Here is a 21,023-nt window from a genome sequence, read left to right as displayed (position 1 = left end):
CTGAAGGCTCTAAAGCTAAACTGCTACAACGATTTAGGCATGGCATGGCATGATGAGCTTTGCACAAGGACGCAAGGTGTTTGGCAATTCTACGCATTAGGAGCGAGCTAGCTCTACATAGGCTCAAAACCAAATGTTCCCTAACACAAAGTTTTACCGAAAGCCAAAGTATGATTCACAGCTCATCGAATTGAATTAATCGTTCCCGAAACTTCATGTAGAGTTGTGAGCTAGTGTGATTAGTTCCCTTTTCTCGAGTGGCCACCACAGGCCGGAAGGCGTTACCTATAGGCAGGCCTCCCTCTAAAGGTTCGGTCAAACAAACGCGATCACACACGATCAGCCGGCGTGCAGCGATGGCGATTAATGCATTTAAGTCTGGCTGAATCTTAAGTGGACCAACTAAGTAACTGGTGAAGGTCGCGGAAAGATGAGCATTCCCTTCGAGAGGCCACTGTGGAAATCGAAAGATTCGTATACATAAAGATTTAGCAGCACCTCTAAAACAATTGTAGCCAGAATGATAAATTTGTAGATGTTGTAAGTGCAGGATCGGTTGTTGTGGAAATAAATCCTTGCATCCTTGGGGGAGGTCTTTGTCCAGCAGTGGATGTCACTTGGTTGAAAAGAACGAACAGTCCCATTTCAATCATTATGATATACATAGGTAAAATACTTGGATTGAAAAAGGGTGCTCACAGGAGCTAAGTAGGTAATCAATCATGCTTTCGATTGGATTTTTGTCCTAGGTGAAGTGAGAGGCATTTATGCATCCACTTTATGCAACCTTCGCTTTTTAAACTTAATTAAAGCACGCATATTTTAAGAAGTATAAAAAAATCTTTAATTATTACAATATAATTATTTTCAATGCCGTACAGTTTGTACAACAAGGCGAATTTAATGCTGTAAGGGATTTTTTATGAGGGGGCTCAAAAAATCGCGCTTTGCGGTCATGGTAGGTATTAGGTATAATAAAAAATCGGGATTTCTCTATGGTTTTGAATGAGTGAACGTTAAAACGGAGAACGATCAAATTTGAATGAAGAGTAAATCATTTTGACATTGACAGCATTGACAGTTCTTATAAGTAAAACGCAAATCGCAAATATTGTTTACTGCTGATTTCATTTTTAGTAATGTTATTTACTTTTGTCTTACCGTTTAAATCAATATAAATAAGAGTAAAAAGTGGTATCAACAATTTAAAATAGTAAAGACGTTAATTGAATCTTCAATTCATTCGAGGTGAGAGTTTGCTATTGTGTGTAGCATTCCCGTTTTCAATTTAATTCCTATATTTCTTTAGCCAGCAATTTTGCAAATACTTTCATTTTCAATATCGCAAAAAAGAAACCAACCAGGACTTTTGTTTAATAATAAAATTGCAACATGATGGTGCAATAGAAAAATGAATCATCGTCATTAATGTTTATCTATAGTTACCGGTAATACAGTCAGCTCAAAATACCTTAGAAAGATTTATAGACAGAAAAATAAGTCTTAATACCGTAATAACTTCACTTCTACTTTTTTTGTATGTTTCTATGTTACCTACGTGATTACACTACGAAATGATAAAGGTTTGTCACATACTTTATTTTTTACAGGATAACATTAGTTATGTTTATGATAGTGGATGAAGCGGAAGTTATTGAACCCGAAATGGACGAAGAAAATCATAGAGATGCTCCAAATGTAAGGGACGAGCGTCTGAATCGAAACAATGACTCCGATGCGGACGCTTCTTTCATTTCTGAGGTACCTACTCCATTACATAGTCCTTAGTATTGATCAGATTCCAAATTGCCAGCTTTTTTTATCTTGCTTTATCAGCCGCTCCGTCCAACTCGATTCTGCACCCAACTGCTTTGTGAAACACCCCCCCTAGCCCCCTATGAAAGCATCTCCAGTTAACGATATTAAGTAAACGGATGAGATAGATGGAGCCGGAAATACATGGTCCTTATAATATTATAATGCAACAGTTGAGAAGCTTGATTAGAACTTCAGAACATAGTAATTTCCCAAAATTCGTATAGAGTTTATATACTAAAATTATTTCTTTATACATACATTGTTGATTAAAAAAATATGTTGTGATTCGTAATAAAATTGTAATTTTTGTTTGTTTTCAGCCCGGTTCTGTGTCATGCCTTCACAGATGCCAGTCCGAAGAAGCTAAAAGACTATGTATTTTCGATTTGACACAAAAATTAAAACATAGCTGTGATTATGATATTGGAGGGACCTACACAAGAAATGAACCTGATCTTTGGTTCTTCTATTCAACCTCAATATGCCCCGGGTATAATTACTTAGTAAATCTCTTTGTGTGTCATAGGAAAATCGGCTCTTTTTCTATTGGTGTTAGTAATTCAAATGTATTAGCCGATTCTGATAAGATAAAAGATTTCATTGGGACGGCGACTTTACCTCAAACTTTAGTATGGTACACTTTTAAGAGTGCTCAGCCCAATGAGATATACCATATCAAAACATTTTGTTTTAATGAAAGTGGAGTTAAGTCTCTGGGCCGTGGCGCTCTTATCATTCCTACCACCATTATGATGAACTCCAGCAACTGCCTTAATAACGACGTTATTATGTCTATCAAACTCCATCACGACTTGAGTGGACTTCTTTCGAAAAAAGAAAAGACAGATTATATATTGACATCTGCAAGTGGGAAAAAGTTTCCAGCTCACAAAATCATTCTTGTTGCTCACAGTCCTAATTTGCGGAATTTGATAAAAGATTCAGAGAGTGATTCTCTATTTATTGATATTCAAGACCATGATATGGACCTATTGCTTCAATTTCTATACACTGGTACTATCAAAGACATAATAAAACAAAATTGCATCAATTTATTGAAAATTGCAGACAAATTTCAACTCGAAAATTTGTTTTTACTTACACAATATGCTATCGGTGAACAAATCAATGTTGAAAATGCTATAAACATTGCTGTTATAGCTCGTAAGTATAATTTGAGCAAGCTTCAATTAAAAGTATTTTCTTTTATAAAAGACAATCCTAAGGTAATGCAAACAGAAAGCTGGGAGAAATTACAAGATGTAGAACTCACAAAAAAGCTGCTGGAACACATCTATGCGAAAGAATGACACATGCCTGCTTCTCGTTGCAAAATCAATTAGATTATTGTACAACGGGTTTAAGTACCAATTATTGTGATAAGTAATAAGATTTGTGTAAGTTTAAAAAATAAATCATAATATTATTTCCTATCTGTAAAATAATTTAGGTCTAATTTATAATTCTATGTAATAAATAGTAGCTACTTTGTGTGGTTGTTTCCGCCAGTTGGAGAATATTTTCCTTGGTTACTTTAAAATTAAGTCGGATAATGTTTTATAAAAATTTGAGGGCATCGATTTATAGCTAGTAATGTACATAAATAACCTAATTTTCAGTAACCAAGGAAGTACCTAAAATTATTTTTTTTTAAGTATATTTGAAATATAATTTTAAGCTATGATAAATTGATAACATCTATCCTAGATATTTTTTAAAATTCACGATAATAATCTCATCATCATCATCATCATTTCAGCCACAGGACGTCCACTGCTGAACATAGGCCTCCCCCAATGACTTCCACATCGCACGGTTGGTAGCGGCCTGCATCCAGCGCCTTCCCGCTACCTTTATCAGGTCATCGGTCCACCTTGTGGGTGGGTGGGATAATAATCTATGACTCATATAGTTTGCCATGCATTTCTTACTCTTAAGTTTCTTCGGTACTTATACGTATTTTTAAAATGTGTCTTGACTGGCTAGGAAGCCATCGTTACACAAGTAGGTATTAATAATATTTCAAAATTTTTTTGAGCAAAGCTCATACCTCAATATTGGTGCATTAAACTTTACCTATTATTTAAAATAACTATATGAGGTATCTAAGAATTTAAGTGATTTTTGAAACAACATTAATTATTCAGGATGTTTAGGTTCAACTCTTACAATAGATAAAATAATGTGTATTATTATTACTTAAAATCCATGTATGGTTTTATGAATAAAATAAACACTTACTTATGTGACTATTGGATTTCATTTTTAAATATCTTCTTCAAATGTGTTTTAATAATATATTTCAATTTTCAACAGTATAAAGCTGACGGAGTGGTTCGTAGGGAAATCTATGTAACCTACTTAATGCCACCTGGCGGGAAAGTACTCTTAATATTGTAGATTTTTTTTTTCTCAAAGAAAACATTCCTTTATTTTTGAAAAGAAATAGAACTGCATTTAAAGATTTCCAAAAATTTGCTTGCCACACCCGGGAATCAAACCAACTGAAATCTGTTATAAATTACACCCTGTATTTTTATTGCATCTATCGTTAGGGTTAAGTATAAGGATGAAATCTCTCTAACAAACATAATAAATTAAATGAAAGGAAAACCATGAAATCTTAAATTATTGATAAATCATAAGTAAAATATTTGAATGCAGTTCTATTTCTTTTAAAAAATAAAATAATGTTTTCTTTGAGTAAAATTTTCTATCTACAATATTATGAGTCTACAATCCAGACGGCATTTCAAAATTCCATGCTGTTTAAACGAATTTTAAAATTAATTTCTTTTTTGTATGCCGACTGTACGTTCTTTGTACCTAATGTATAGGGTAAATTAATTGAAAGCTTATCATTTATTGCATAAAGTTTACAATAGAATGACGCTAGAAAATTGAATGAATGGTTACAATTAATTTTAGTACCAACACAAAGAAACCAACGAATGAGTTACCATAAACAAAGATAGAAGTTTTGACAGAAGTTCATCTTTCTCGCTCTTACAGTCCCACATCCCGTTTCCTCATCCGTCAAGCGTGGCTAATCAAGGCACGAAAAGGTTTGTCACCAAAGATTTAATATTTCAGTATTTTAGTACAAAATTCATCCAAATTTACTTCAATATTTCAATTCTTAGTAAATTAAAAATAATCAAGTGTCTGCCATAGTGGTAAATATTCTCGGAAAAGATAGGAATGTGTTCAAATTGAAAAAGACAAAAGTGTGCATTTGGGTAACAAATGCTGTGACCATTACGGAGGAAATAGCCTGTGATTTTTTGGTTTTAGAAAAATGAGCAGCTCGGAGGAGGTATCCTGGATTTCATGGTTCTGCACACTGAGGGGCAATGAATTTTTCTGTGAGGTGAGTGCAGTGGATATTAATTTGGGTGTGTGATACTGAAGGTAGATATTGATCCGACTCATGTATTTTAGGTGGACGAAGACTACATAAATGATAAATTTAACTTGACTGGCCTCAACGAGCAGGTGCCGCATTACAGGCAAGCCCTGGACATGATCTTGGATCTTGAGCCAGGTAAGTCATGAGGCTTCCATTGTTTATTATATTAGCATGTTAATCTGTGCCTACCTAATATTTTCTAATGACCCTAATTTTTAATATTGTTACTTAAGCTTCTGCTGATAAGTTAGATTCTTGATTCCAGTACATTTTCAAAAGTAATATTATGGAGAATACACAATTTTGAAGGTTAAGTTAAATAGCTATGATTTACAGCTTTAACTGGTGGTATACATTAATTTGTTATTAACTTGAATTCTTTAAAAGCGTTATAATTTTTATAGTAAATTTTAAATTTTTACACAGTATTATCAGCTCTGTTATTTTGATTGTTCATGTTTTACTTTCAAGATGATGACCTGGACGACAACCCCAACCAGTCCGACCTTGTGGAGCAGGCATCCGAGATCTTGTACGGGTTAATCCATGCTCGTTACATTTTGACTAATAGGTAAGTTTTTTCGGTTATTATTACTGTGAGTTTGCTTTAATGTAAAACTATTCTGAACTCAACAAGTCAAGCATTACTTTATTGAGTCCTTTCAAATATTTGTTTGACTAATTTGAGTTTGAATATAAATATAAACATTAGCATACTTCTTACAATAAACAAATATGTTAGAGGACACTAAAGTTAATTGATAACTAGCAATCCGCCCCAGCTTCACATGGGTGCTAAATATACATATAAACCTTCCTCTTGATTCACCCTGTCTATTAAAAAAAACTGCATCAAAATCCGTGGTTCAGTTTTAAAGTTCTAAGCATGCATAGGGGCAGACAGCGGAAAGCAACTTTGTTTTAAACTATAATAGTACTTAATTTATTATAAATTGATGTTTTTTCTTGTATTTCTTGTAGAGGCATAGGGCAAATGCTGGAGAAGTTCCAAGCGGGTGACTTTGGACACTGTCCACGGGTTTATTGCGAGTGCCAGCCGATGCTGCCTTTAGGTAAGTTTCATTTTCATCTCACTATCTTTTTCAACCTCAAAAAAGTAGCAGGGGGGCACTGGAAGCCGCTACCAACAAGGCGATGTGGAAATCATTGGGCGAGGCCTATCTTTAGCAGTGGATGTGTGGCTGAAATGATAATAAAGATCTTGTTCAATGGATTACTAAAGTAAAACGAAAGTGAACCCAACTGCAATAACATAAATCACCTAATAAATCAGTAATAAGTAAAGCTTAGAATAAATTAATAATTAATAAAAAATTATTAATTAATTTCTGTAAGACCTTGTCCTTATCAAAAATCAGCTGTGCTAACATTGTAAATCATGTGCTCACCAATACACATGTATGTATAACTTGTATAAGTAAGGTTGAATTTGCTTATGCCAAATGTTCAAAGTGAATAATGTTTTGTTTGAGATCTTATCTGGGGAAAAAACCACTATGACTTGGGTACAAATTCTCACATTCCATTATCTTGTTTTATTACAAATATAATTTACTTAATCCAGCACTGTTAGTACCTCCCAGTTACGATAGCGTGAGTCAAAATGCGTCGTCATCTGGACAAGATCTTGACCCGGCGAGAAAGTGGTACAAAAAGTATACGTCGGGAATGTGAAGGGTCTTCATGACCCTGTATTTCATTTGTAGTTTTTACCTATTTCCTTTCACCGGCGACTGTCGACTGACTAGTGGTGCGCAAAGGGGAGAGGAGTTTCTATTACTCCAGCTACTGAGACGTATAACAGCACACGGTTGCGGGATAAACAACTAAAGCCCGGTCCGTGAGCACGTAGAATTTTGGCCAATGACCCCTAGTTACCCATCCTTATCGCTCACGCGTAATTATATTGCTGTCGCGACCGTGCGACTGGAACCCGCAGTGAGTGTGCGAGCGCGATAGCAACATAATTACGCGCGAGCGATAAGGATGGGTAGCTAGGGGTCATTGGACAAAATTCTACTTGATCACGGACCGTGCTTTACACAAAAATTGGAAGAGCGGGGTCAGATTGACTCAGCCATATCCTCGCCGGGTTAATAATATTATTTCACTAACAGGAATTTAGATCTATTTATTTAGATGTATGTATATGTTACGGTTAATGTGATAAATTGAAAATTATTAATAATAACCGGTTATTATGAATAATTACCGATAGTCGCGGTAAAAGTGATAAATTAATCACATTTAACAGTGATTATTTAATAATTAAAGTACTAAGAAATTTCATAAAAGAGAACAACATCTTGTGTACCTACGTGCTCGTGTACAGCCAAACTTTTGAACGTTTTGATATCATATATAATATAATTTGGCATAATGAGTTTGGAATGTTTCTTGCATAATATTACTTTTCCATGATGCCTATAACATAATGTTTTGATTTAAAGTGAAAAATAGGTTAAGGTGTGGCGGGGGTGGCCCTTGGGCCACCCCTAAGCCGCCTATTTAGTTTTATACACACATAAATGACCTCATATTAATCACATTTACCAAATCATGCGGTGATTATTCATAATAACCGGCGATTATTCATAATTTTCACATTTATCACTTTGACCGTAACATATACAGTGTGAGTCACGTTAAAGTGTACATATGAAAATAGATGAAACTAGACCTATTTTTATCGACAAAAAAGAGGTCAAAAATTTTTTGAGATTTTTTTTTAATTTTTTATAGAATTTTTTTTCTTCCAATTACTTATTGTAAAGAAAACGTAATAACTTTTAAACTAAGAGGTATATCCTAATAAAATAAAAACAGTAATAATGCTAAATAACAGGTGATACTAAAAAAAATACATAAAATACACAAAAAAGGCCAACAAATAATAAAAATGATACTTTTTGAAAAAAATCTGCTTTTAAATTCGTGTTTTTTTGGTTATTTGATAAATTTCTCCAAAAAATGCCCCTATAACCGGTGGTTTTTATTACTTTGTATTATTCTCTATCGTATTACCTCCGTAAAACCAAAAATCGCATTTCTCTATCCATGTCACAACGTTTGCAATGATCGTTTGAACTAAGCCTCTCCGGGCGCGCCATTCAACGCTTCGTTAACAACGAAACTGAAAATGGCTCTAGATTTGTAATTTTGATAAAGACAAGTTAGATTTCAAATAAAAACAAAAGATTTCGAAGTAAAATAAGCATTTTAGTTAAAATTAAAATTTTCTCTACCTGTAGCGGAGAATAATGTTGTGGCAGGCCTTTGTTCAAACGATCATAGCAAATGTTGTGATAGGGATAGAGACTTTAATTAGGGGGTTAATGCTACTCGCTTCCGTGGGTTTACCCTTGAGACCCCACAAGTGACCCCTGGGTGGTGCCAAATGAGTAGCCAATTTCCGGTGGTAGGCGTCGGCCGAGGCTGGTTACCACCCCCCAGACTAAGCCGCACCGCCAAACGGATTACACCGTGTTCCGGAGCGTGTTCTGGGGAAGCCGTTTCGGGAGTATGGGTCCGAGCAGTTGCGTGGATTGTGACATCGCCGTTCTGAGTTTAGCGGGGTAGGCGCATCGGGCGCCTGATTCTGGAGGCTAGCGGGATCCGAAGCACAGTGCACCGCTGGCTGACCGCAGGAAGTTGGGGGCCCAAGTAGCTTGCCAGCCACACGTGAAAGGCTGCCCCGCCACCTAGCGAAAAATCCCAGGATGCTCCACCTTGCCGGTTGGCGACCGGACGGGAGGACCAGGTGGCCATCTCTGGGGGGGTTCGGGCGTCCCCGCGGTCTCCAGGTCAGGCTCTAAACGGTCTGCTAACCCCGTCTGCCTCTCCGGGCGTACATGAAAACGCCTCGCTCAACTGCCATACTCCCTCCACTTATTCACTCTCAATAAATAATAAAATGGTACACAGAACAAGGAAAAAAGTTAAACAGCGGTTGCACGTCCTCCCACTCAAAGTGCACCTCACCAACATACGAGGGCTGCACTCCAATCTCTCTGCAGTCCACCACCACCTTGAGACTGAAAAACCGCAACTGCTGTTCCTCACAGAGACACAGATAAAATGTCCAGCTGACGCGGCGTACTTGCTCTACCCTGGGTACACATTGGAACATAAATTTCAAGCCCGGGCGGGAGTTTGCGTCTATGCTCGTGACGACATTTGCATTAAACGTCTCAAATGCCTGGAGGTTCCCGGATTCTCTGTGATTTGGGCTTTAGTCGACACGGGCCTGGAGAAATTACTCTATGCCTGTGTTTACCGTTCGCACAGCGGAGACCTTGAGACAACCCGGCTGTTCGACTACCTCAGCCAATCAGCTGATAAGGCACTAGCCCGATACCCTTCTGCGCAGTTAGTCATTTTGGGAGACTTCAATGCACACCACCAGGAATGGCTCTTTCCATACCAGGTGACCGACCATGCCGGGAGAGAGGCACGTAAACTTGCTCTGACATTGGATCTCTCCCAATTGATAGACTGTGCGACCAGGGTCCCGGACGTCGACACTCACACAGCCAATTGCCTTGACCTTCTGCTGACATCTGATCCAGACAGATATTCCATCATGGTTACAGCTCCTCTTGGAACTTCTGACCACTGCCTGGTGAAAACTGTATCGACATACTCCCCATCCGATCGTGGCCCTTGTGGAGTAAGACGAGTATGGCGATACAAGTCAGCAGATTGGGACGAGATGCGTCAGTTTTTCGCATCTTTCCCTTGGAGGCCGGCATGCTTTTCTTCTCGAGACCCAACGAGTTGCGCCGATGCTATAACAGAGGTTATACGTCAGGGTATGGAATTCTTCATTCCTTACTCAGACGTCGCCTCAGGAAGCAAAGCTCGCCCCTGGTTCAATGCTGATTGCCGTCTTGCTGAAGCGTGTAAGCAGTCAGCTTTTCTGGCATGGGCTGATGCTCGAACACGCGGCTCACCTGAAACTCGCAACCTGAAGAAAGCCTATAACCAAGCCTCCAAGTCTTGCAAAAAAGCGTTACGCAGGGCTCGCTACGACCATATTGGACGCATTGGCACCAAACTTGCTTCATACCCAGCCGGGTCCAAAGCGTTTTGGTCCCTTGCCAAGGCCATCCAATCCAACTTCTGTCGCCCCAGCCTGCCACCACTGCTGAAACCTGATGGCTCACTGGCTCACTCTGCTGAGGAAAAAGCGAACCTTTTTGCCACCCTGTTCGCTGATAACTCGCGTCTTGACGTTGCAGGCAAAATACCACCCTCATTACCACCTGCCTCTACCACCATGCGTGAGGTCCGCATACGGCAGAGAGAGGTTTTAAATGTCTTGCGTTCTCTTGACATAAATAAAGCCAGTGGACCCGACGGAATTCCAGCAATAGTCCTGCGTAACTGTGCGCCGGAGTTGTCTCCTATTCTGACACGCCTGTATCGACTCTCACTTGAGACTGGACTAGTCCCTAGATCATGGAAGCTTGCAAACGTACAGCCCGTACCTAAAAAGGGCAGTCGTGCTGACCCAACAAATTATAGACCCATCTCTGTTACGTCCATACTCTGCAAGATAATGGAACGTGTCCTCAATGGCCGACTCCTGTCATACCTTGAAGAAAATGACCTACTTAGCGACCGTCAGTATGGGTTTCGGTATGGTCGTTCTACAGGCGATCTTCTCGTGTATGCCACACACTTATGGAGCGAGGCCATTGAGAAACACGGAGAAGCCCTTGCCGTTTCACTGGACGTATCAAGGGCGTTTGACAGAGTCTGGCACGGCAGCCTAATAAACAAGCTTCCATCTTTTGGAATCCCTGCTGGCTTATGCAAATGGATCTCCGATTTCCTCGTGGGACGATCAATAAGAGTAGTCCTTGAGGGCTACACTTCTAGTCAGCAACCTATTGACGCTGGCGTCCCTCAAGGATCGGTGCTGTCTGCAACACTGTTTCTACTGCACATCAATGATCTGCTCAAACCCGGTACCTTTGGGTATGCAGATGACACAACAGTGACAGCCAAATATCTTTCCAGCGCAAAAGCCAGCGGGCGTGAGGTCGAGTCTTGTCGTGAGTCCCTTATCGAACGCTTAAATTTGGCCCTTCAGGATGTCTCTGATTGGGGCGATGCCAATCTGGTCCAATTTAACGCGTCCAAAACACAGGCGTGTCTGTTCTCCGCCAAACGAAGTCCATTTCGTCTGGCTCCAACATTCCGAGGTGTGCCTGTTAAAATCACCGAGCGACTCCAACTTTTGGGTATCGAAATGTCCAGCAAGTTGAACTTTGGCGAGTACATCGAATCCATAGCGAAAACTGCTGCCAAAAAACTTGGTATCCTCTCGAGGGCAAGGCAGTACTTCTCCAATAAGCAAAGGCTGCAGTTATATAAAGCACAGATCCGACCTTGCATGGAATACTGCTGCCACCTCTGGGACGGCTCTGCCAAGAAATATTTGGCTGCTTTGGATTCGGTGGAAAGGCGTGCCAGGAGACTAATCGACAGCCCGACCCTTGTTGAAGCGTCGCTCCAGGAACTTGACCACCGCCGTAAAGTTGCTTCTCTAACGGTTTTCTACAGGCTACACTTCGGAGAATGTGCGAAGGAATTATATAACTTAATTCCACCAGCCCCTTTCCATCACCGGGGAACCAGACGCAGGCTGGCGTACCATCCCTACATTGTCGACATTCCACCAGCTCGCACTAAGCGTTTCGACGACTCCTTTATAATGCGAACAGCTAGGGACTGGAATTCGCTGCCTGCTGCTGTATTTCCTGAACACTATAATCCGGGCGTTTTCAAGGCGAGAGTGAATAGGCACTTACAGGGCAGATATGTACCATCCTAGACTGCATCTCACTTAACACCAGGTGCGATTGCGGTCAAATACCTGCCTTGTCTAGCATAAAAAAAAAAAAAAAAAAAAAAAAAAAAAGAGACATGTGATTTTTGGTTTTACGAAGGTAATACGATAGAAAATAATACAAAGTAATAAAAATCACCGGTTATAGGTGTCATGCTCTGGGGCGGGACCACCTTAACGTAGGTACATATAATATATACGAAAGAAATGTATAAAATATGTATATAATTGTAGACTTAGTTAAAAAAAATGTATATCTATAGTTTTGTTGTAAACATTAATTCAAAGTGGTCCCGCCGGAGAGCATACTCCCTAGCGGGACCACCTAGAAGATTTCGTTACTGAAGGTTTCTGAATTCGTTTATAAGACCATAAAAATGTATATTAAATGTATACAAATCTGCTATACTCAATTTTTTATTTGATTTAGTATAAACCGATTTACGGCAAATTTAAAATTTCCTTTCGGAACATTTAGGGGAGACTGGCCCAAAGCGGGCACCAAGAAAAAAACACATGTGAAATGAGAAGTGAGTGAGTGAAGTGAATCTCATGAGCATGAATACTATGTGAAATGGAATTTCCACAAAAAATTTCATCCCCTATTTTAATTTTACTCCCTTTTTTACCAACTTTAAAGGCAATATTTGTATCTAATCAACAGCCCATAGTGAGAGGACACGTTTCTGAGCCGTACCTATTATCATCATTGATAGCACACGCACACCTGGTTGTAGACTTTCGTCTTTAGGTACTGAGATATTTTGAATGAAAAGATGTTGCGTAGTTTACTGAATGCTGCCCAGCCGAGTTGGATGCGACGATTGATCTCTTTCTCGAAATTGAATCTACCTAGCTGAATCTTTTGTGCGAGGTAGACATATTGTCAACAATCTTGAGAATCTAGCTCCCAATCGAAACTGGGTAAGACGCAACATGGGCCTTATAAACAAGCTTCATGTTGCAAGTCAGCTCTGCGTCCTATGTGCCCTGCCCATTGCCACTTCAGCTTGCTAATCCGTCGGGCTATGTCAGCGACTTTACTTAGTTCGTTTACGGATCTCTTCATTTCTGATTCGATCTCAAAGTCAAAGTCAAAATTTCTTTATTTGTTTAGACTAATAAATAGTTCTTACAAATCGTCATTTTGTTCTTAAGGAGCCTCTACATGTCTCATAATCTTTTTATACCAGCGCTTCGAGACCAACATTTGGCAAGTGCTCAAAAGAAGCGCCGCAACAAACTCAGTCAGTCACCACTGTCTGCCGGTTAATATAAATAAATAAATAGAAAAAGCAGTAGTAGGTACATTTGATTCAGGAGCAGTTCACTGAATTTACCACGCATTCTTGTATGGTGTATCTTACAAGAATGGGTATACAAAATTGCGTGGTATATTAAACAAGGTAGTAACTTGGATTGACCAGTCCCCGAAAGCAGCGCCTGTTCACAGACATGACGAGTGAACCAGCCATCGCTTCACTCGACCATATTAGAGGGAATGTAACGATGATCTCGTAAAGAAACACCGAGCATAGCCCTCTCCATAGCACGCTGTGCCACTTTGAGCTTATGTCATAAAAACTTATTTCGTTTTGCATAATCTGTATGTTTTTTTCCTATTTTACCTTAAGGTGTCCGCTTTGGGCCAGTCTCCCCTAAATGTTCCGAAAGGAAATTTTAAATTTGCCGTAAATCGGTTTATACTAAATCAAATAAAAAATTGAGTATAGCAGATTTGTATACATTTAATATACATTTTTATGGTCTTATAAACGAATTCAGAAACCTTCAGTAACGAAATCTTCTAGGTGGTCCCGCTAGGGAGTATGCTCTCCGGCGGGACCACTTTGAATTAATGTTTACAACAAAACTATAGATATACATTTTTTTTAACTAAGTCTACAATTATATACATATTTTATACATTTCTTTCGTATATATTATATGTACCTACGTTAAGGTGGTCCCGCCCCAGAGCATGACACGGTTATAGGGGCATTTTTTGGAGAAATTTATCAAATAACCAAAAAAACACGAATTTAAAAGCAGTTTTTTTTTTTCAAAAAGTATCATTTTTTATTATTTGTTGGCCTTTTTTGTGTATTTTATGTATTTTTTTAGTATCGCCTGTTATTTAGCATTATTACTGTTTTTATTTTATTAGGATATACCGCTTAGTTTAAAAGTTATTACGTTTTCTTTACAATAAGTAATTGGAAGAAAAAAAATTCTATAAAAAATTAAAAAAAAATCTCAAAAAATTTTTGAACTCTTTTTTGTCGATAAAAATAGGTCTAATTTCATCTATTTTCATATGTACACTTTAACGTGACTCACACTGTATACTAATACTATACAGTCTGTCCCAAAATTAGCATTTCACACTGGAGATATAAACTTAAGAACAAGCAAACATTATAAATAGGCGTGGATTGTTTAGGGCTTAGGGGGCGTCCATTAATTACGTGAGACGTTTAGGGGGGGAGGGGGTCAAGAAAAACCTCCCAAAATCTCACGTGGGGGAGAGGGGGGTTTCGACAAATATCACGTAATATTTTTTAGCAAGCAACTGTAAAATAAAAATTTGTCAAGTTTAACATTCTACAACGATTATGATACGTTACGAAACGTTACTAAGTTAAAAAAGGATTATACAATATGTATAAATCGAATGCACTAACTAATCGAAGCATTTATATTAACTCATTTCCGTTGCAATTACGTATTTTGAAAAATCTCACGTAAGATTAGAGGGAGGGGGAGGGGATTGAGCAAAATCTCATGAAATCTCACCAAGGGGGGAGAGGGGGTTGAAAAATAGCCCAAATTGTCTCACGTAATTTATGGACGCCCTTAGGGCATCAAGTAGTTTTATCAAGCTCTTAAGTATTATTAGAGGCCGGTCGATCTATTCTCATAAATAAAACACTGGATACTCATCTTATACATTATATTGCCTTATTTTAATTACAATTCATCACTTAGTACAAAAGCGCGCGGAGTCGTCTCTGCGCGTCCCTCTATTCTGACGTTTGATTCTCGTGTGACATTGACAATACGTCAATGTCACTATGACAGCAGCTCATTGGCTATAACGATACCGCTATTTTAACGTTTTATATTTTTCACAATTAACAGTATATTCTGTCTATTATTCTCCGGCAGGGCTGTCCGACGTGCCAGGCGAGGCGATGGTGAAGCTGTACTGCCCGCGCTGTATGGACGTTTACACGCCCAAGTCGTCGCGGCACCACCACACGGACGGCGCCTACTTCGGCACCGGCTTCCCGCACATGGTGTTCATGGTGCACCCGGAGTACCGCCCTAAGCGCCCTGCCTCGCAGTTCGTGCCTAGGTAAGATTGTTTCATTAACCGTCGTCGTCGTCGAACAATATCTAGATCCGCCAATCTGTTTTTGGGCATTAAACTACTCTAAAGTAGATTCTTTTATATAAAATTACTAGCTTTCCGCCCGCGGCTTCGCCCGCGTGCAATTTTGTCTGTCACAAAAAAACTATCGCGCGCGTCCCTGTTTCAAAAACTGGGATAAAAACTATCCTATGTCCTTTCCCAGGACTCAAACTATCTCTATGCCAAATTTCTTCAAAATCGGTTCAGTGGTTTAGGCGTGAAAGAGAGACAGACAGACAGAGTTACTTTCGCATTTATAATATTAGTATAAATTATTTTTATTTTTCAAAGTTCATAAACATATCGAAGCTACAGAATCAAATATAGATGAATGTGATTATTCAAACGCAGTACAGAGACGTGTTTGTGCAAGATAACATTTTGCAGATACGTCGTTTTTCGACGACGGCGACGTCTTGAACAATGTATGATAACTCAATAAGATTTGTGACACTTTATATGGTGGTATCAATTCTGCTACCACCAGTTAAAGGGCCAAGAGCCTTTTCACACTATGTCTAATTCCAATCATTGAAAATTTTGTCTGGAATAAAGTAAATAAAATAAACTGTATACCGATTTCTCCAGTTAGTTTTCTAGTTTTTTTTACGGATCGTCTACATTACACTAGGCAGCTTGGTTACGGCAGTCAGTCGAACATAAATGATGGTGATGGTGGCCATAGCTAGCAGTGCCCAGGATCGCTAAAAGTAATAGTAAACTCTCCACAGTTAGGAAAATAATTTTAAAACAAGACTGCCACTAATACCTTCATTTAACCACATTAAATATTTGTGGCATAATGTATAAAAATATAACCAATAATCATGCTGTTTTCTAGTAAAGATTATCTATTATTCTTATCATTATATTAGTTTTCCCAACTTTTAGTTATATTCAGAATGCATTATTAAGTCGATAAAACAAACATTTCACTTTGTTTTACTGACTCAATATCTACAAAAATTACCTGTTGCTTGATGTTCTCTCTCCCGCATTTGAATCTTACCATGAATTTTTCTTCACATTAGCATTTTGATGTTTGTTCTCCTTTAAATGAAATTGACTACATTTCACAATGCTTTAAATTCATTTCATGATAATGAATAATGCATTGCATGGCTGACTAGTGCAAGGTCGTCGCAAATCTACTCTGATATAAAATTTTTAGAGTTAATTCATTTGTCAAAATGTCATGTTACAAATGTTAATTACATCACTGTTGTGATATTATTTATGCATTCTCTTGCCTGTTTATGTTAGATCATCCGCGGTTGTTTTATCATACACACTACACAAAGACAACTGTGTCTACTCTTCCCACTCTACTGTATGGTTTAGTCAAAAGTTAGCACATAAGGCCCCGTTTACACTTTAGAGCGAGAAGATTAGGCGAGTTCTTACATTTTGGCGGTTATCACACTGTGCCGCGCTCCGATTTTCATATAAAAAATCACGCGCGCGGACGCGTTGTCAGTGTGCAAACTGAGGTACTTGTATACAATGATTAAATCTGTCGCCCCGCGCTCCGCGGCGGAGCGCGGCGCAGTGTGATAACCGCCTTTCTGCGAGATTCCCAGGTGCCATGATGCCAACATAAATCTATATTAAATTAACCGTTTAATTCCAGACTGTACGGCTTCAAGATCCACCCGCTCGCGTACCAGATTCAACAGCAGGCGGCGGCGAGCTTCAAGGCGCCGCTGCGGAGTGTCTCGTACAACAACGGTAAACGCTAGCCGCGCCCCACGATACAGACCTCCGCGCGCCAGGGCACCCGGGCCTAACGAACGCCGGTTAACACCCCTACTCTCGGCACCATTCGTCGCTTTGAGGACCTGAAACTGTGATATACAGCAGTCCCACTGCACTACCCTTGACACAAAATTGTGCTCGCGATTCTTAACACTTTTGACATCAGAAAAGTTGCTATGTATTTTATACATGAAAAATCAGTTTCTCAGTGACGAGTCGAGATATGGGTCGGGTCATATGGGGGCTGGCAGGTGGAACTCTATAGTCTCCTAACAGTATTTTACGTCGTGTTAAAATTCTAAGTTAACGGTTGATGCCGCAAAGTTTCATCCATGTCGTGGGAATTTAACTTAGTGAGATGCATTCGATTTCGATACGAGGCGTGCCCTGGCGCGGACGAGCGCTCACCCGACACGTGGAAAGTATGATCCGTCAAAATTTGGTGTTGTCAGTTTGGTATCTCAAACCTATCCGTGCCTATAAGCTCGTTCACATTGCGACGTCGACACAGAGGTAACGCCGCCAAATCACAAGTTATCTTGTCACCTCGCAATGCGAAGTTTTGTGTTCCTTCTTTTCTAAATCTAACTTTCATGCTTGTAATAAGCTTCGGAACTTATCCGGCGGTTTGGCTTTCGTTGACCGGATAAGGAATGTGTTATGGAACGTAACAAGACATGGACTTCATGTACATAGCTCTGTATGCCAAGGAGTGTCTGTATCGAATAACATTGTAACCTGAAACATCAACCCGTTGTGTTCGGGAGAAGTCTAGCAGGTGGGAGTAAATGATAAGATACGTTAAAATTGTCTTTAATTTTTCATAGGCTGTTGCTGCTCTACATAAACATTATTGAATCATTTTCGATATTTGTTTTGGAGATAGCCAACCTTGGGGTTTCTATGAAATAACATATTAGTATTATGATGAAAACATTTATTCAATGTCACATAGATGTAATGTAGTAATAATTTACGTAATTCATGAAATCAAAAACCCTGGTAAAAAGGCTTATCCAAATCAAAATGTAGGCCACGAGTTGTTAGTGGCAGTGAGCATTTTACATCATCACCTAACATTCGCCATCCATTTAAATAAAATTGAAACGTAAAGCAGCGACGGCTCAACTAGCATCATTTCCTAGAACCGTATATCTCACGCGGACATCGAACAGCGTAAATAACACGCAGTTTAGACTTTCATGTTTTCGCAGACAGATATATTTATTCACGAGTAAGATCGATAATGTAATGTAGTTTCATAAATAAATATATTAGGTCTAGGGTTATGTAAGTTTTTATTTTTATATCCAACATTCATTGATAGAACATAGACATTCATTTCACTTTTCGCGTTTGCCACGTGAGATTTATACTTTATTTCGTTTCTGTATCGGTTCCAGTAATTTTAAATAAACAATATGACAACTATTGGCCTTTTTTCTTGCTTATCCTGCATGATAACCACGTTTCCTTCTGCTGAACGCATTCGATATAAAGATGAATTTTGAGCGGCACAAATGATGCGAACACTAGTCATTCAAACATCGTATTTCAAATCGATTTGTAAGAAATACATTGCCAAGGCAGTAGACACTTAGCTAGAAGAGTAGGTACAACCTGCTAATAGAGAATAACAGTAGTAGAGCTACAGACAACCATTCATACAATAATGGGCTTTGTTGTTGCCGAATGGGCATGCTTTGTAAATTGTGTTTGTTTTGTAGTCCAGTATGGTGTGAATGGCTAGACAGAAATCATTCGAATGCGATAAACAATATCTAAACGTTGACGTCTGGTTAGTGAACTAACATTTTAATGGAAGAAAATGTTTGTTTGCCGCAGAAACGAAGACTTCCAGTAACATTCCAAAATGATTATATACCCGCCGAGTGCGCCCCCAGGGCACTGCCCTGCCGCCGACTGCCCGCCGGCCGCGCCGCGGTACTAATACAAGCTATCTCGACCTGTAACTTTAACTAATTAATAATAATATAATATATTTATTAAACAATTACTCCTTATTTAGACAGCTAATCAATTAAAGAGTTATGTTTCAAATTCAATAAAGTTTATTTTTACGTTTTCTGTAATATGCTTTTCATTTGATTTTTTGCCTAAATTACATGTAGAGTATAAAACTTTCTTAAATTACATTTTACTTATACATTAATTATTTTATTTAGCCAACATCACATTGTTTGTTGGCATGATTACATTTAAATCACAGCAATAGAAAATTACAAAAAGGTTGAAAATATTTATGTGGGGATGAGATATTCACACAGTTGGCGCATCAGGTCAGTGTTTTTGATTTCCTTGAAAGTGCTGGAGTGTATTACTGATGAATTCTTCTTTATGAATCTGAGTGCAGCAAGTTTTAGAATCTCTGAATTATACATATCTGCAACCATCAGTGTGTCCAATGCATTGTCCACAGACAGCTGCTGAGAAAGGGCATATTGAGAGATCTCTCTCAAGCCTTGTATGTTGTACCTGTCTGCAAGCATCAGCATGTTGAAACAATTGCAATTCTCCAAGTCTCTAATAGTTCCTGTATAGATGCATTCTAAGATACACTGAAGGTCTCCTTTATCCACATCAACCAGCTTCACAAAACCATTCTGGCTTTCAGCAGTCTCTTCCTTCAGCATAGCCTTGAAAACTTCACTGTGGGCTCCCAGTAGCACTTTGTGGACTTTGAACTTGGCTCCGTCTGCTGATTCTATGACAAAGTCGGCCCCTATGGGGTCACTCATCAGAGCACCAAAATCATGGTTTAACTTAACTTGGTCTATCAAGTTCTGATCGAGTCCTTTAATATCTGTGCAGTTAAAAGAGACTCCAATGTAAAGAGATCTGTTTTTCAATTGATCAATATCAAAGTTTGTAAAACTGTATGTCGTTAGATAATTCTGGGTCATCTCTTTAGTTTTCTCGAATTTGTATTCTTTTAGGGATTGTGTGAGGTAGACTGATGAACTTTTCTTGTCTATAGTCATGTCAGTGTTGCGGCTGATGGCAACGCTGAACATGCACTCCTGGCGGTTGCACACGAAGAGGTGGAGAAGGAAGATGTTGCTCATCTGCTCGGTCTTGTACATGAACCAGTAGTCGGCCACGTCCTGGATGTAGGTGCCGCCGATGTCGTAGAAGTTGGGCCGGTGGAACTTCTGGTAGATGTTGTCCAGGCACAACCATTTGGCATCGCGCGTTTGGCACACCCGGTGTCCATGAATGGTGGCGAGCGCATCCTGGAGAAAGAATAAAAACAGTTAGAATTGGTTTTAAGAGTCCTGGAAAGAGTACAAACTTGCATAAATCAGTTGCGTACAGAGTACTTCGCTCGCTTTGCCATAGTAGCCCTTCGAGTGCCAGCGAATCGAGACACAATAGAAATCACTTGTTACCGTAGTCGCATGCGACCGCTTAGGATGCCACAAGATTAGAATAAATAAAAAATTGTGCAATAGTGAAATATGTGATGTAAACTACAGGATTTAAGTATTGATGGGTATTAGTCATCAGATGGGAATAACCGAAAAATTTCAATGAATATACTCACATGCTCTGCATTATTTTCCACCTCCATTTGAATTGAATTATTACACACAGTAAAGTAAATTATTAAAAGTATTCTTTGAGTAAAGGGTAAACTAATCCCAAAAAAAATCTACCTTCCGTCACTGTCACTGTCAGCTGTCGGTCAGTCAGCCGGAAATATCGATGTTGCCATTTAATAAATATAA

The 21,023-nt window shown here is 38.9% G+C and overlaps 2 protein-coding genes and 1 long non-coding RNA gene across 5 annotated transcripts; 2 read left to right on the top strand and 1 right to left on the bottom strand.

The window, feature by feature from the left end:
- The first annotated feature begins 1,086 nt into the window (after window positions 1-1,086).
- LOC135079699 (uncharacterized) lies at window positions 1,087-4,067 on the top strand. The gene is made up of 3 exons (XR_010258870.1): window positions 1,087-1,248; window positions 1,611-1,761; window positions 2,139-4,067. It is a non-coding gene; the product is annotated as an uncharacterized LOC135079699 (long non-coding RNA).
- A 712-nt stretch (window positions 4,068-4,779) lies between these two features.
- On the top strand, window positions 4,780-19,367 carry LOC135079680 (casein kinase II subunit beta). Of its 2 annotated transcripts, none has more exons than XM_063974295.1 (8): window positions 4,780-4,883; window positions 5,113-5,188; window positions 5,260-5,362; window positions 5,699-5,798; window positions 6,209-6,300; window positions 15,273-15,462; window positions 17,150-17,247; window positions 19,120-19,367. In XM_063974295.1, the coding sequence occupies exons 2-8, from the start codon at window positions 5,117-5,119 to the stop codon at window positions 19,149-19,151; spliced, it is 687 nt and encodes a 228-aa protein (XP_063830365.1). In that variant the 5' UTR covers window positions 4,780-4,883; window positions 5,113-5,116; the 3' UTR covers window positions 19,152-19,367. The 2 variants fall into 2 exon arrangements, with proteins under 2 accessions (XP_063830365.1, XP_063830372.1); XM_063974302.1 differs by lacking the exon at window positions 4,780-4,883 and adding an exon at window positions 4,897-4,994.
- Window positions 19,324-20,949, bottom strand: LOC135079663 (speckle-type POZ protein B-like). Of its 2 annotated transcripts, none has more exons than XM_063974283.1 (2): window positions 20,840-20,949; window positions 19,324-20,528 (listed from the first exon to the last, which is right to left on the bottom strand). In XM_063974283.1, the coding sequence occupies exons 1-2, from the start codon at window positions 20,864-20,866 to the stop codon at window positions 19,536-19,538; spliced, it is 1,020 nt and encodes a 339-aa protein (XP_063830353.1). In that variant the 5' UTR covers window positions 20,867-20,949; the 3' UTR covers window positions 19,324-19,535. The 2 variants fall into 2 exon arrangements, with proteins under 2 accessions (XP_063830353.1, XP_063830358.1); XM_063974288.1 differs by lacking the exon at window positions 20,840-20,949 and adding an exon at window positions 20,609-20,709.
- Between the last annotated feature and the right edge of the window lie 74 nt (window positions 20,950-21,023).

The sequence above is a fragment of the Ostrinia nubilalis genome, chromosome 2 (genome assembly GCF_963855985.1).
Source record: "Ostrinia nubilalis chromosome 2, ilOstNubi1.1, whole genome shotgun sequence".
Taxonomy (NCBI): domain Eukaryota; kingdom Metazoa; phylum Arthropoda; class Insecta; order Lepidoptera; family Crambidae; genus Ostrinia; species Ostrinia nubilalis.
The sequence above is the reverse complement of the archived record's forward strand: the minus strand, read 5'-3'. Positions and strand labels throughout refer to the sequence as shown.